Here is a 12,500-nt window from a genome sequence, read left to right as displayed (position 1 = left end):
ACGTCGCCGCTACTGACGTCACCACTGACCAGAATACTGACGTCGCCGCTACTGACGTTGCCATTGACCTGAATACTGACGTCGCCGCTACTGACGTCGCCACTGACCAGACTACTGACGTCGCCGCTACTGATGTCACCACTGACCAGAATACTGACGTCGCCGCTGACCTGAATACTGACGTCGCCGCTACTGACGTCGCCACTGACCTGAATACTGACGTCGCCGCTACTGACGTCCCCACTGACCAGAATACTGACGTCGCCGCTGACCTGAATACTGACGTCACCGCTACTGACGTCCCCACAGACCAGAATACTGATGTCGCTGCTGACCTAAATACTGACATCGCCGCTACTGACGTCCCCACTGACCTGAATACTGACGTCGCCGCTACTGACGTCCCCACTGACCAGAATACTGACGTCGCCGCTGACCTGAATACTGACGTCACCGCTACTGACGTTGCCACTGACCTGAATACTGACGTCGCCGCTGACCTGAATACTGACGTCACCGCTACTGACGTCCCCACTGACCTGAATACTGACGTCACCGCTACTGACGTCCCCACTGACCTGAATACTGACGGTGCCGCTGAACTCACTGCTGACTCTATTCAGTGTATTATCAATCACACATGAAAGGTGGAGATGTGACTAAACCTCCACCTGATGTACATAACACTCACTATACAGTCGACACTGTGAGCTTCGGTCCTGTCGCTCTACAATAAACACTTTTAGTTTCTTCCATATTTTGGTTCCTGATTCTTACAATATCTACCTTAATGTGTACATTATTATACATGTACTGCATGTAATGTGAATTACTGGTTACCACACACACACACACATACACACACACACACAGTCTCACACAGTCTCACACACACACACACACACACACACACACACACACACACCACCTCACACAGTCTCACACACACACCATACATACACAGCACACACCACACACACACACACACCATACATACACCACACATACAATACATACTCACACACACTCACACACACACACACTCACACACACACACACACACACACACACACACACACACACACACACTCTCTCTCACACACACCTTGGTGCAATTTATCTTATCTGTTCTACCTATTGTTATATTTTTGGAGGCTGGAGGAAACACAGAGGAAACTCTCTCTCTCACGCACGCACACACACTCACACACGCACACACACTCACACACGCGCACACACACACAAGCAAAAAAATCAAACCAAAGACAGACAGAAAAGTGTGCCTACAGACAGAAACCTGCCCACAGGAGCTTTAACATATCTGTGTTCTATAGCGTTAGTGACATTACAGAGTAAAGGCTCACTGACCCGGACCAGGTTACTGACTGCTGCCTGCACCGCCGCCACCGGAGCGCACAGATCCGGGATCGCCTTCCCGTCCACTTCGCCTTCCTCATGCATGATGACCAGGTGAGAGATCTGCTGGGCCACAGGCTCCAGGATGCTCTCTATGGTCTTAGTGTGGAACACCGGCATGGTGAGATGATGCTCCTGATCAGGCGGTAAACTGCTGCTGCTGCTGCTGCCTTTACTTTACTTTTGTTCCTAGAAGTTTAGGGTGTTGGATCTCTCTCACACACACACTCACACTGACACACACACACACTCACTCACACTTAGCTCCTCCTCCTCCTCCTCCTCCTCCTCCTGCTCACAATCCCAGCCCTGTTCACTACCTAGTGCACTTCACACCGCCACCATTTTGTATCACATCCGACTTCATCTGCACACTTTCTGCCTGAATAAAACTTTTCTCACAGGAACAATATTTTATGTGTAAGTTAGAAATTAAAATATATTTATAATTTTTTTATTTATATATATATTAAAATATTCTCAATTATTCAAAATGTTTCACAAACATTTCAATAAATATTTAGGATTTATAACTATTTTGTTTACAATTTTGTTGTTTTTGTTGTTTTCACTAAAGTGCTTTGTCATTATACAACATTTTATTATTTCTTATTGTAAAGGAAATGTAAATATATTTTATATTTTAGATATATAATAAAACATATTATATATTATATGTAAATATCCTAAAGATTTTAGTGTGAATTTTTTAGACGACATTTAAAATGTTTTTGAATATTTTTTTACTGCTGCAGTATATAATTGTACATTTTATTATTTATAATAATAATAATATATATAAGTAAAAGTTTTATATAGAAGTCATAAACATAAATACTTTGAAAATAAAGTTCTAGTTTAAATATTTATTATTTTATTATTTATTCATTAGCTTAGTTTTTTTATTTATAAATGTAAATATGAATGAGTTTTAGATTTTGAGGCAGTGATTTTTTCTGAAGTGAATCACATTACTGAAGTGAATCACATCAATGAAGTGAATCACATTAATGAAGTGAATCACATTAATGAAGTGAATCACATTAATGAAGTGAATCACTGGTCTCTGCTGTAGGGAGCACGGAGTCATTTGAAACACGAGCCCTAGCTCACCGCTACCACAGCTTCACAGCCAATCAGAGGCGGACTACACTGTTATCCGGTCGTTTGATTGGTGTGAACCAACTTGGCCACACCCCCTCTGTACCCTCGCGCTTCCCAGATGACGTATGAGCATTCTTTTGTCCTTATAAGGGAAGCGGTTTGAGGACAGCGGGATCCAGGACGAAGCTCCTGCCCCGTTTGTCCCTCAGCACTGATCTGCTCCTTTCTCCCGGTCTTCTCTTGTCTTCTCTTGTCTTCTCCTGTCTTCTCTCTCAGTGTGTAAACTCCTGTAATTAACTCCAATAAGAACACATTAGTCTGTTCCACATACTGCACGTTACCTCTGCTTTATCCCAAGAGGATCATATTACAGACAAGTGACGTCACACAAACAAATAAACATGGCTGCTACTGGAAGTGGGTGTGGTGGTGTGTGTTGTGTATTGTGTGTGTTGTGTGTGGGTGTGGTGTATTGTGTTGTGGTGTGTGTGTTGAGGTGTGCGTTGTGGTGTGAGGTAATGTGTTGTGTTGTGGTGTGCTTTTTGTGTTTGTTTTACTTTGTTTAATGTTTGCATTAGGGATGTGATCATGGAGTTCATCACATTTAGGTGATTTATCCAGAGCAACTTGTAGTTTATTTCATTTTATATATCTGGTCCATTAAGGGTTAAGTGCCTTACTCAAGGGCCCAGCAGCAGAGAACCTTTCTGATCAGTAGTCCAACACATTAACTAGTGCACTAACACATCTGTGTTAATGACACACAACACCATCATGTTCTCATGTACGTTATAGCTGCTATAAAGAGTCATGACTGTTACAGAGCACTCACACTGGAGACTCCTTCCATACATCATCTCCTTATAAATCAACTCGTACACACGTTATTCAATATGTTTTTCATCAGTCGAGCATCAGCTGTAGACCAATGAGCGGTTACCATGGAAACGAGAGCATGAATATAGTTATATGTGCCGCTGGCAGAGAGAATTAATCATCACCTGATGCACACAACAAAATGTCAGCAATCTTCCTGGTTTCTCTTTATTTTTGGAAATAAAAACCATCCACAGTGTCGTATTTCTGGTGTCACCAACAAGCAGTTGGTGTTTCTGGAGTTGTCACTGGCCATGAGATGAAGTTCTACTAACTCCTAAATTCTACGGAGAGATCATGTGCAACTGGCTTTAAGCAGTATTAGTCAACCTCTTATTAAATGTAGACTCCATCTGTCAGTGATGGAGATCCTGGGCTCTCAGAATAAACTTGTGTGGTCTTTGCATCCAGAGCTTCAGCCTCCTGGTGAAAAGGTCACTGCTGAACAGTTTTCTCCTAAAACATACATCTGTGAAGTTGCTCAATCCTCCACATCCTAAGTTCTTACAGGAACCCCTTAAGGTGCTAGAAGGACAGGAAGGAGGAACCTTGGTCTTGGTCACCAGGTTTGTTTATGAATCATATAAATTTTTTCTGTACTAAGCTAAAATTTTTCATTGTCTCTTCTTCTCAGTGGTGAGATGGACTCCTTGGACTTTTTAGAAGAAGATCATGAAGAACACCTAGGTTTGATGAAGACAAACAGCAGATCATGACTTGAAGGACAAGAGAGACACTAAAAACAAGAGGTTATCGACTTCAGTCCTCACCTTCTTACAGCATCATCCTGGTCTGATCAACATGAAACCTTCACCATCTGCACCCTCAGGCTTCATCTCAGTCTTGTTAAGTCACACTCTGATTCCTTCAGCATGCAGATGAAGAACTGTGGGCTCAGTGGAGACATGGACAAACTTATGAGCAAAGCTGGATGATAACTGGAAGCTGGTTGGGGTTTAGTAAATACCACACATTCCTCAGTGTGTTTCTGAAGAGCAGTAACGTGTGATCGGCGAGTTTCAGAGTCTCTGCCAGTGCAACTCGCTCAGGAATTCCCTTCATTTTCCCCTGGAGAAAAACACACTTAATTTCATGGCCTAATATGGAAGAATCCAAAACAGAGGAATGGAGGAAGTGACTGTGCAAAAGTAAACGTACCCTCATCTCCTCCAGCCCTCCAGGATGTCCTCGTGGACCTGCATCTTCTCTATATTACCACAAATTACTCTCCTGGGTGTTAGTACTATAATGTATTTTCCCCAGGAAGGTGTGTGTGTGTGTGTGTGTGTGTGTGTGTGTGTGTGTGTGTGTGTGTGTGTAAATTGAATTGAATTAAAAAGTATAAGTTTTCCTTCTCCTCGGCTTTTACAGAAAACATTTTTATCCTCTGAGTGAAATATTTTACACTTCACCTGTTCAGGTGTTCATGTGAAATGTCTCACTCTGGATGTGTAGCACAGGCTACATTAATGAGGTCCAGATGATCTCTCCGTTCTTAGCTCGCTGCTGCCGCCTGCTGGTTACAGACGCAACTGCGAGCGATAGACAGTGTAGTATATTGTCAGCTTCAGTGTTAATTGTTAATTCAATTGTGTTGTGTTAAACATCTGTACAGCATACATCATTTACTTCTGTTCACTGTGTGTGTGTGTGAGAGAGAGAGAGAGAGAGAGAGAGAGAGAGAGAGGAGATGCAGATCAGCTACAGTGACTTTGATGTCTATAACACAGCTGTTTAAACACACATACACACACACACACACACACACACACACACACACACACACACACACACACACACACACAGGATTATAAATGCAGTTTGATTACACACTTACACACGTAATTGAACAGAAACCTCTGGATCTCTGCTTTATCTTTACAACCTTTCTAGAGGAAATTAAGATAGATAAATAAATAAATGAATAATTTATCTACACTACATTTATCCATCTCGAACATTCATTCATTCATCTTCTACTGCTTATCCGAACTTCTCGGGTCACAGGGAGCCTGTGCCTATCTCAGGCGTCATCGGGCATCGAGGCAGGATACACCCTGGACAGAGTGCCAACCCATTACAGGGCACACACACACACACACTCATTCACTCCCACACGCACACACACACTACGGACAGTTTTCCAGAGATGCCAATCAACCTACCATGCATGTCTTTGGCCCGGGGGGGGGGGGACCGGAGTACCCGGAGGAAACCCCCGAGGCACGAGGAGAACATGCAAACTCCACACACACAAGGTGGAGGTGGGAATCGAACCCCCAAACCTGGAGGTGTGAGGCAAACGTGCTAACCACTACGCCACCGTGCCCCCTCCCATCTAGAATAAAATTCCTGTGTTTATGTTCAGTGAAGTGCAAATGATTTAAGGTGTCCAGATGAGTGTGTGTGATTGAGAGTGAGAGAGTGTGTGTATACTGCAGACTGTGTGTATAAAATAAATCTAACAGGTCCCACATCTGATAAACAGTTCCTACTGAAACGTCACATTCAGACTTCCTCAGTATTAATATTAAAAAAAAATTGTGGGAATCATCTTTAATTTAGATTTTTTTTCTCTCTGTAATGTATATTTATTTCTCACACCTTTTATTTCTGTACATTAATCACCCCACTGTGAGGAACAGCGTTAATGATCAAACCTGCAGTTTCATGGGATTTGACATTCATATGAAGGAACTATTTTTTCACTCTAATGCGGTCAGATAGCATTTAAAGTTAATGTTAAACATTGAGTCTGCACCTGAGCATTAATGGGATTAATTAATTAATTAGGATGAATTTTATATTACAACCGTTAACATTATAAAAATGTTAAAAATATTACAATGAGCTGTGTGACAGAGTGACACTGCCCCTTGCTGACACCAGGGTTATTACACCACTCAGCCTGGGAGGCAGATGATAGTTGTACAGTGAAATTCTTTATTCAACATCAAACTGTGCGTATTTACAGATTTAATTCAGAAACAGGAAGCATTGTAGTGCAGCAGGAAACAGGAAGTGGGGATTTGGCTACAACTGGCGGGCGTGTAGTGGGTGGGGTTTAGGCGGAGGTGTCAAACAGCTTTTCGATCATGTCCTCCACATCCTCTGGTGTGTATTTGTAGTACTTCTCTGGGTTCTTTGTGAATGAAATGTTTGCACACCTGTAACACACACACACACACATACACACACACACACACACACACATCATATACCTACAGACTAAGATAGACAAAGAGACAGAGAAAAACAGAAACACTGAAACAGACAAAGAGAAAAAATAAAACAAGGAACAAACAGAGAAGTGAAGCACAGGGGAGTGGGGTGAGGGGGGTGGTGACAGACAGGTGTGTGTGTGTGTGAGACAGACAGGTTTGTGTTACCTGCGTAGGAAGAAACTGTATGCATCAGAGATGAGCTGTTTCTGGGCATGTCTAATCGCATCACGCTGCTCTTTATCAGGAATCGCCCACACCTTCTGTATCTTACACAGCTCCTCCAGACCGTCATTAAAACCCTACACACACACACACACACACACACACACACACACACACGCGCACACACGCACACACGTGTGTGAAGTCCAGTTGCAACAAACACAATCACCAGCATTCAAGCCACACATAAAGAGCACCATACAGCTGCAATGCCACACACACACACACACACACACAAAAATCACACACACACACAAATCACACGCACACACAAATCACACGCACACACAAATCACACGCACACACACAAATCACACGCACACACAAATCACACGCACACACAAATCACACGCACACACACAAATCACAAATCACACGCAAATCTCACACACACGCAAATCTCACACACACGCAAATCTCACACACACGCAAATCTCACACACACGCAAATCTCACACACACGCAAATCTCACACACACGCAAATCTCACACACACACGCAAATACACACACACGCAAATCTAACACACACTATCTGGTCTTACCTTGAATTTATCTTTGATCGCCTGACGCTCTTTGTCTTTCAACTGGAAAGTAAAACAACTGCATTTTACACAAAACACACAGCAGATCTCTCACTGTAACAGTGAGTCACAATCCATAAGGTCATATAAAACTGTGTGTGTGTGTGTGTGTGTGTGTGTGTGTGTGTGTGTGTGTGCGGTGCTACCTTGACTCCAGGTAGTAGTGCTGGCATGTTCCTGTCAGTGAGGTGGTCTGTCACCTTCATCCAACTTTACACACACCGATGGGTAAAAGGACATAAGATATGACACACAGTTATAACTCCACTAAGGACATCAGGAGTGTGTGTCTGTGTGTGGGGGTGTGTGTGTGTTACCTTCTCTGATATGTCTGAATCTGCTGTTGGATCAATTCTCTGTAGGAACTCTCTGCCTTCTTCTGGGTCACAGCCACCAACTGGATCAGCTCTGACCTACACACACACACACACACACACACACACACACACACACACAGTTGTAATGTGATTGGTCAGTACTGAGTGCTGTAATGTAATGGTTAGTAGTGAACACGGACTTCTCCAGAGATTTGAGGATGTAGTTGTAATTGTTGTGGAGGAAAATGGCGCTCAGAGCCTGATCCTCATACACCTTGGATTTACTCAGAAGATTCAGCTGCAGGTTTCCTAGCACTTTACCTATAACACACACACACACACACACACACACACACACACACACACACACACACACAGATTACACTACAAATCGAAGCTATAAAAAACTAAAAGGATTCCATGTTTAAAGAGAGAAATGGTGTGAGTGACTGTACAAGTAAACAAAGGTTTTATTATTAAAGGAAAACTAAACCCAAACCCACATGACCCTGTGTGAAAAAGTATTTGCCCCCTGTTAAAACATAACTGTAGTTTATCACACCTGAGCTTAATGTCTCTATCCACACCCAGGCCTGATTACTGCCACACCTGTTCACTATCAATACATCACTTAAATAAGACCTGATTGACAAAGTGAAGGAGACCAAAAGATCTTCAAAAGCTCCACATCATGCTGAGATCCAAAGTAATTCAGAAACAAACGAGAAAGGAGGTATTTGAGATCTATCAGTCTGGAATAGGTTATAAGGCCATTTCTAAAGCTTTGGGACTCCAGTTGACCACAGTGAGAGCCGTTATACACACATGGGGAAAACACGGAACAGTGGTGAACCTTCTGAGGAGTCACCGGCTGAGCAAAATTACCCCAAGAGCTCAATTTAATTCAATTCAAGTTTATTTGTATAGCTCTTTTTACAATAGACATTGTCTCAAAGCAGCTTTACAGAACATAAACACAGAGCAGAAGGTAAACATAATTAATGATAAAGGAAAAAGCTCAGAGACAACACATCCAAGATGTCACAAAAGCCCCCACAACAACATCCAAAGAACTGCCTCACTTGCCTCAGTGAAGGTCAGTGTTCATGACTCCACCATAAGAAGGAGACTGAGCATAAATAACATAAAGGATCATCTCAGATCTGCCAGAAAACATCTTGATGATCCACAAGACTTTTGGGAAAATATTCTGTGGACTGACGAGACAAAAGCTGAACTTTTTGGAGATGTGTGTCCCGTTACATCTGGTGTAAAAGTAACACTGCATGTCAGAAACAAAAAATCATACCAACAAGTAAAATATGGAGGTGGTAGTGTGATGGTCTGGGGCTGTTTTACCGCTTCAGAACCTGGAAGACTTGCTGTGACAAATGGAACCATGAATTCTGCTGTCTACAAAAAAATTCCGGAAGGACAAAGTGCAGCCATCTGTTTGTGACCTCAAGCTGAAGTGAACTTGGGTTCTGCAGCAGAACGATGATCCAAAACACACCAGCAAGTCCACCTCTGAATGGCTGAAGAAAAAACAAACTGAAGACTTTGGAGCAGCCGAGTCAAAGTCCTGACCTGAATCCTATTGAGATGCTGTGGTAGGACCTTAAAAAGGTGGTTCATGCTCGAAAACTTTCCAGCATGGCCGCATCCCTCCTTGAACCGCCACCTTATTGTGGTGGAGGGGTTTGTGTGCCTGAATGATACGAAGAGCTATGTTGTCTGTGGCTTTTTGCACCTGGTAGGGTCTGCCAAGGCAAACAGGTCCTGTGTGACGGGGCAGACAAAGAGCGGTTCAAAACCCCTTATGAACAACAACAAATCAAGGTCCGCGACATCGCCCAGTATGGCGCGACCGGGGCCCCACCCTGGAGCCAGGCCCGAGGTTGGGGCTCGCATGGGAGCGCCTTGTGGCCGGGTCTTACCCCATGGGGCCCAGCTGGGCTTAGCCCGAAGGAGCGACGTGGGGCCGATCTCCTGCGGGCCCACCACCTGCAGGAGGAACCGTAAGGGGCTGGTGCAATGTGGATTGGTTGGCAGTCGAAGGCGGGGTCTCGGCGACCCAATCCCTGGACACAGAATCTGGCTTTAGGGACATGGAATGTCACCTCGCTTGGGGGCCTCCACGCACAGCTTACTACTCTGGAGTTGCCTGCGGTGCTAGGCGTCGGGCTGGTGTGGGCTTGCTCATAGCCCCCCAGCTCAGCAGCCATGTGTTGGAGTTCACCCCGGTAAACAAGAGGGTCGTTTCCCTGAGCCTCCATTGTCGCCTGTCGTGGCGGCAATCCCCGAACCCGGTGGTGAACCTCGGATGTAAGGGATGCCGTCAAGCTGAAGGAGTCCTATCGAGCCTGGTTGGCTCGAGGGACTACGGAGGCAGCTTATAGGTACTGGAGGGCCCAGTGAGCTTCAGCCCGGGAGAATTCGTCCGACAGTCGAACCTCAGATTCAGGAGGAACAATGAGGGTTTCGTCCCGGTCGTGGTATATCTCTATACCCTCGCCAGGTTGCTGGAGGGTTCATGGGAGTTTGCCCAACCAGTCCACATGTGCTTTGTGGATCTGGAGAAGGCTTTCGACTGTCCCCCTCAGGGTAACCTGTGGGGGGTGCTCTGGGAGTATGGGGTCCGAGGCCATCTGCTAAGGGCTGTCCGGTCCCTATATGACCGGAGCAGGAGTTTGGTTCGCATTGCCGGCAGTAAGTCAGACTTGTTCCCGGTGCATGTTGGACTCCAGCAGGGCTGCCCTTTGTCACCGGTCTTCTTTATTATTCATATGGACAGGATTTCTAGGTGCAGTCAGGGGCCGCAGGGAGTCCGGTTTGGGGACTACGGGATTTCGTCTCTGCATTTTGCAGATGATGTTGTCCTGTTGGCTTCCTCAAATCAGGACCTTCAGCGTGCACTGGGACGGTTTTCAGCCGAGTGTGAAGCTGAATGAGAATCAGCACCTCCAAGTCCGAGGCCATGGTTCTCAGCCGGAAAAGGGTGGCTTGACCCCCTCAGGTTGGTGGAGAGCTCCTGCCTCAAGTGGAGGAGTTTAAGTATCTTGGGGTCTTGTTCACGAGTGAGGGAAGGATGAAGCGGGAGATCGACAGGCGGATTGGTGTATCTTCTGCAGTGATGCGGTCGATATACCGATCTGTTGTGGTGAAGAAAGAGCTGAGCCACAAGGCGAAGCTCTCTATTTACCGGTCGATCTACGTTCCTACCCTCACCTATGGTCATGAGCTTTGGGTCATGACCGAAAGGACAAGATACCGGATACAGGCGGCCGAAATGAGTTTCCTCCACAGGGTGGCTGGGCGGCCCCTTAGAGATAGGGTGAGGAGCTCGGTCACTCGGGAGGAGCTCAGAGTATAGCCGCTGCTCTTCCACATCGAGAGGAGTCAGCTGAGGTGGCTCGGGCATCTGTTCCCGATGCCTCCTGGACGCCTTCCTGGGGAGCATATCCAACCGGGAGGAGGCCCCAGGGAAGACCTAGCACACGCTGGAGGGACTATGTCTCTCGGCTGGCCTGGGAACGCCTCGGTATTCCCCTGGAAGAGCTGGAGAAAGTGTCTGGGGAGAGGGAAGTCTGGGCGTCCCTGCTTAGACTGCTGCCCCCGCGACCCGGCCCCGGATAAGCGGTAGAAAATGGATGGATGGAAATGGATGCATTACAACAATTCTGTAAAGAGGAGTGGACCAAAATTCCCCCACAGCGCTGTAACAGACTCACTGCAAGTTATCACTAACACTCGATTGCAGTACTTGTTGCTAAGGGCAGACAAACCAGTTATTAGGTTTAGGGGGCAAACACTTTTTCACACAGGGCCATGTAGGTTTGGATTTTGTTTTCCCTTAATAATAAATACGGCATGTTGTGTAAAAAATAAAAAATCATGAAGGGGCCAACATTTTTTCACACCACTGTGTGTGTGTGTGTGTGTGTGTGTGTGTGTGTGTGTGTCTCTCACAGATGTAGGTGCTGAGGAGTCTGCGGCTGAACTCAGAGCTGTAGCTGCTGGCTGATGAGCTTGTTTCTGAAAAATAAAGGAACTATTCAGCTTTCGCATCACAAACCACACACACACACACACACAGAGTTCTGGAGCTGTTTATCTGTTCTGTATCCTCAGTGGAACTGAACTGATCCCTACAGGTTCAGCTATAATGTGTTAACACCACATGGTCAGAAGATCCCACATAATGACCTACACACACTCTACACTACTGATCACAGAGACACACCACTGAAAGAACCATGAAGATCTTTAGAGACCCATAAAGCTGTTAATAACCTGACAGATTAAAGAGAGACAGAAGAAGAGACAGAAAGCAGCGCTGTCCTGCTGGAGTTCTTACCTCGGGGGTCTAAAGGAATATTGTAAGTGTCCCCGAGGACTACAGAGCAGAGATGAAGCAGGAAAAAAGAAGCAAAAAGAGAGAGAGAGAGAGAGAAGCAAAGTGCAGGAAGTTAGAAAAGTCTTGTTAGTGTAGCGTGAGAATAATCAGCACAAGAGCAGAGGATTGTGGGATGCGGGACATGAGACAGGCTACAAAACTAACAGCTTCAATTAAGCTATAAGCTCGTTAATAACCTGGGATTTAATTAGTGATTAGCTGAAGGAGGACAAAGAGAGATTAACACACAGACACAAACACACACATACATACACACAAACAAACAAAACACACACACACACACACACACCCGCCTTCTCTACACACACACAGACACAAACACCACACACACACAGACACAA

At 45.2% G+C, this 12,500-nt stretch overlaps 2 protein-coding genes and 1 long non-coding RNA gene across 16 annotated transcripts in view; all 3 read right to left on the bottom strand.

Annotated features, from left to right (window-relative positions):
- vclb (vinculin b) overlaps window positions 1-1,836 on the bottom strand; it is a 26,200-nt gene extending 24,364 nt beyond the window's left edge. Inside the window, exon 1 of the mRNA XM_027133961.2 lies at window positions 1,369-1,836. Within this exon, the coding sequence (XP_026989762.1) occupies window positions 1,369-1,536 (168 nt within the window). The 5' untranslated portion in view covers window positions 1,537-1,836. The remainder of the gene's footprint in view (window positions 1-1,368) is intronic.
- exoc7 (exocyst complex component 7) overlaps window positions 1-12,500 on the bottom strand; it is a 35,168-nt gene that overhangs the window by 12,700 nt on the left and 9,968 nt on the right. For 6 of the 13 annotated variants that reach the window (XM_047817061.1, XM_047817063.1, XM_047817062.1 and 3 more), the window contains 8 exons: window positions 12,100-12,138; window positions 11,712-11,777; window positions 7,943-8,063; window positions 7,743-7,838; window positions 7,572-7,635; window positions 7,387-7,428; window positions 6,786-6,919; window positions 6,319-6,563 (listed from right to left, as the gene is read on the bottom strand). In XM_047817061.1, coding sequence (XP_047673017.1) covers window positions 6,461-6,563; window positions 6,786-6,919; window positions 7,387-7,428; window positions 7,572-7,635; window positions 7,743-7,838; window positions 7,943-8,063; window positions 11,712-11,777; window positions 12,100-12,138 — 665 coding nt within the window. In that variant the 3' untranslated portion in view covers window positions 6,319-6,460. The other 7 variants (XM_027133976.2, XM_027133978.2, XM_027133977.2 and 4 more) reach the window with 2 other exon arrangements.
- Window positions 2,276-5,195, bottom strand: LOC125145306. 2 transcript variants are annotated; one of them, XR_007143656.1, is made up of 3 exons: window positions 4,167-4,653; window positions 3,522-4,079; window positions 2,276-2,817 (listed from the first exon to the last, which is right to left on the bottom strand). It is a non-coding gene; the product is annotated as an uncharacterized LOC125145306 (long non-coding RNA). The 2 variants fall into 2 exon arrangements; XR_007143655.1 differs by lacking the exon at window positions 2,276-2,817 and having other exon boundaries at window positions 3,542-4,079; window positions 4,167-5,195.

Source organism: Tachysurus fulvidraco, chromosome 8 (assembly GCF_022655615.1).
Source record: "Tachysurus fulvidraco isolate hzauxx_2018 chromosome 8, HZAU_PFXX_2.0, whole genome shotgun sequence".
Taxonomy (NCBI): Eukaryota; Metazoa; Chordata; class Actinopteri; order Siluriformes; family Bagridae; genus Tachysurus; species Tachysurus fulvidraco.
Note: the sequence above shows the minus strand (reverse complement) of the source record. Positions and strands in the feature narration are given on the sequence as shown.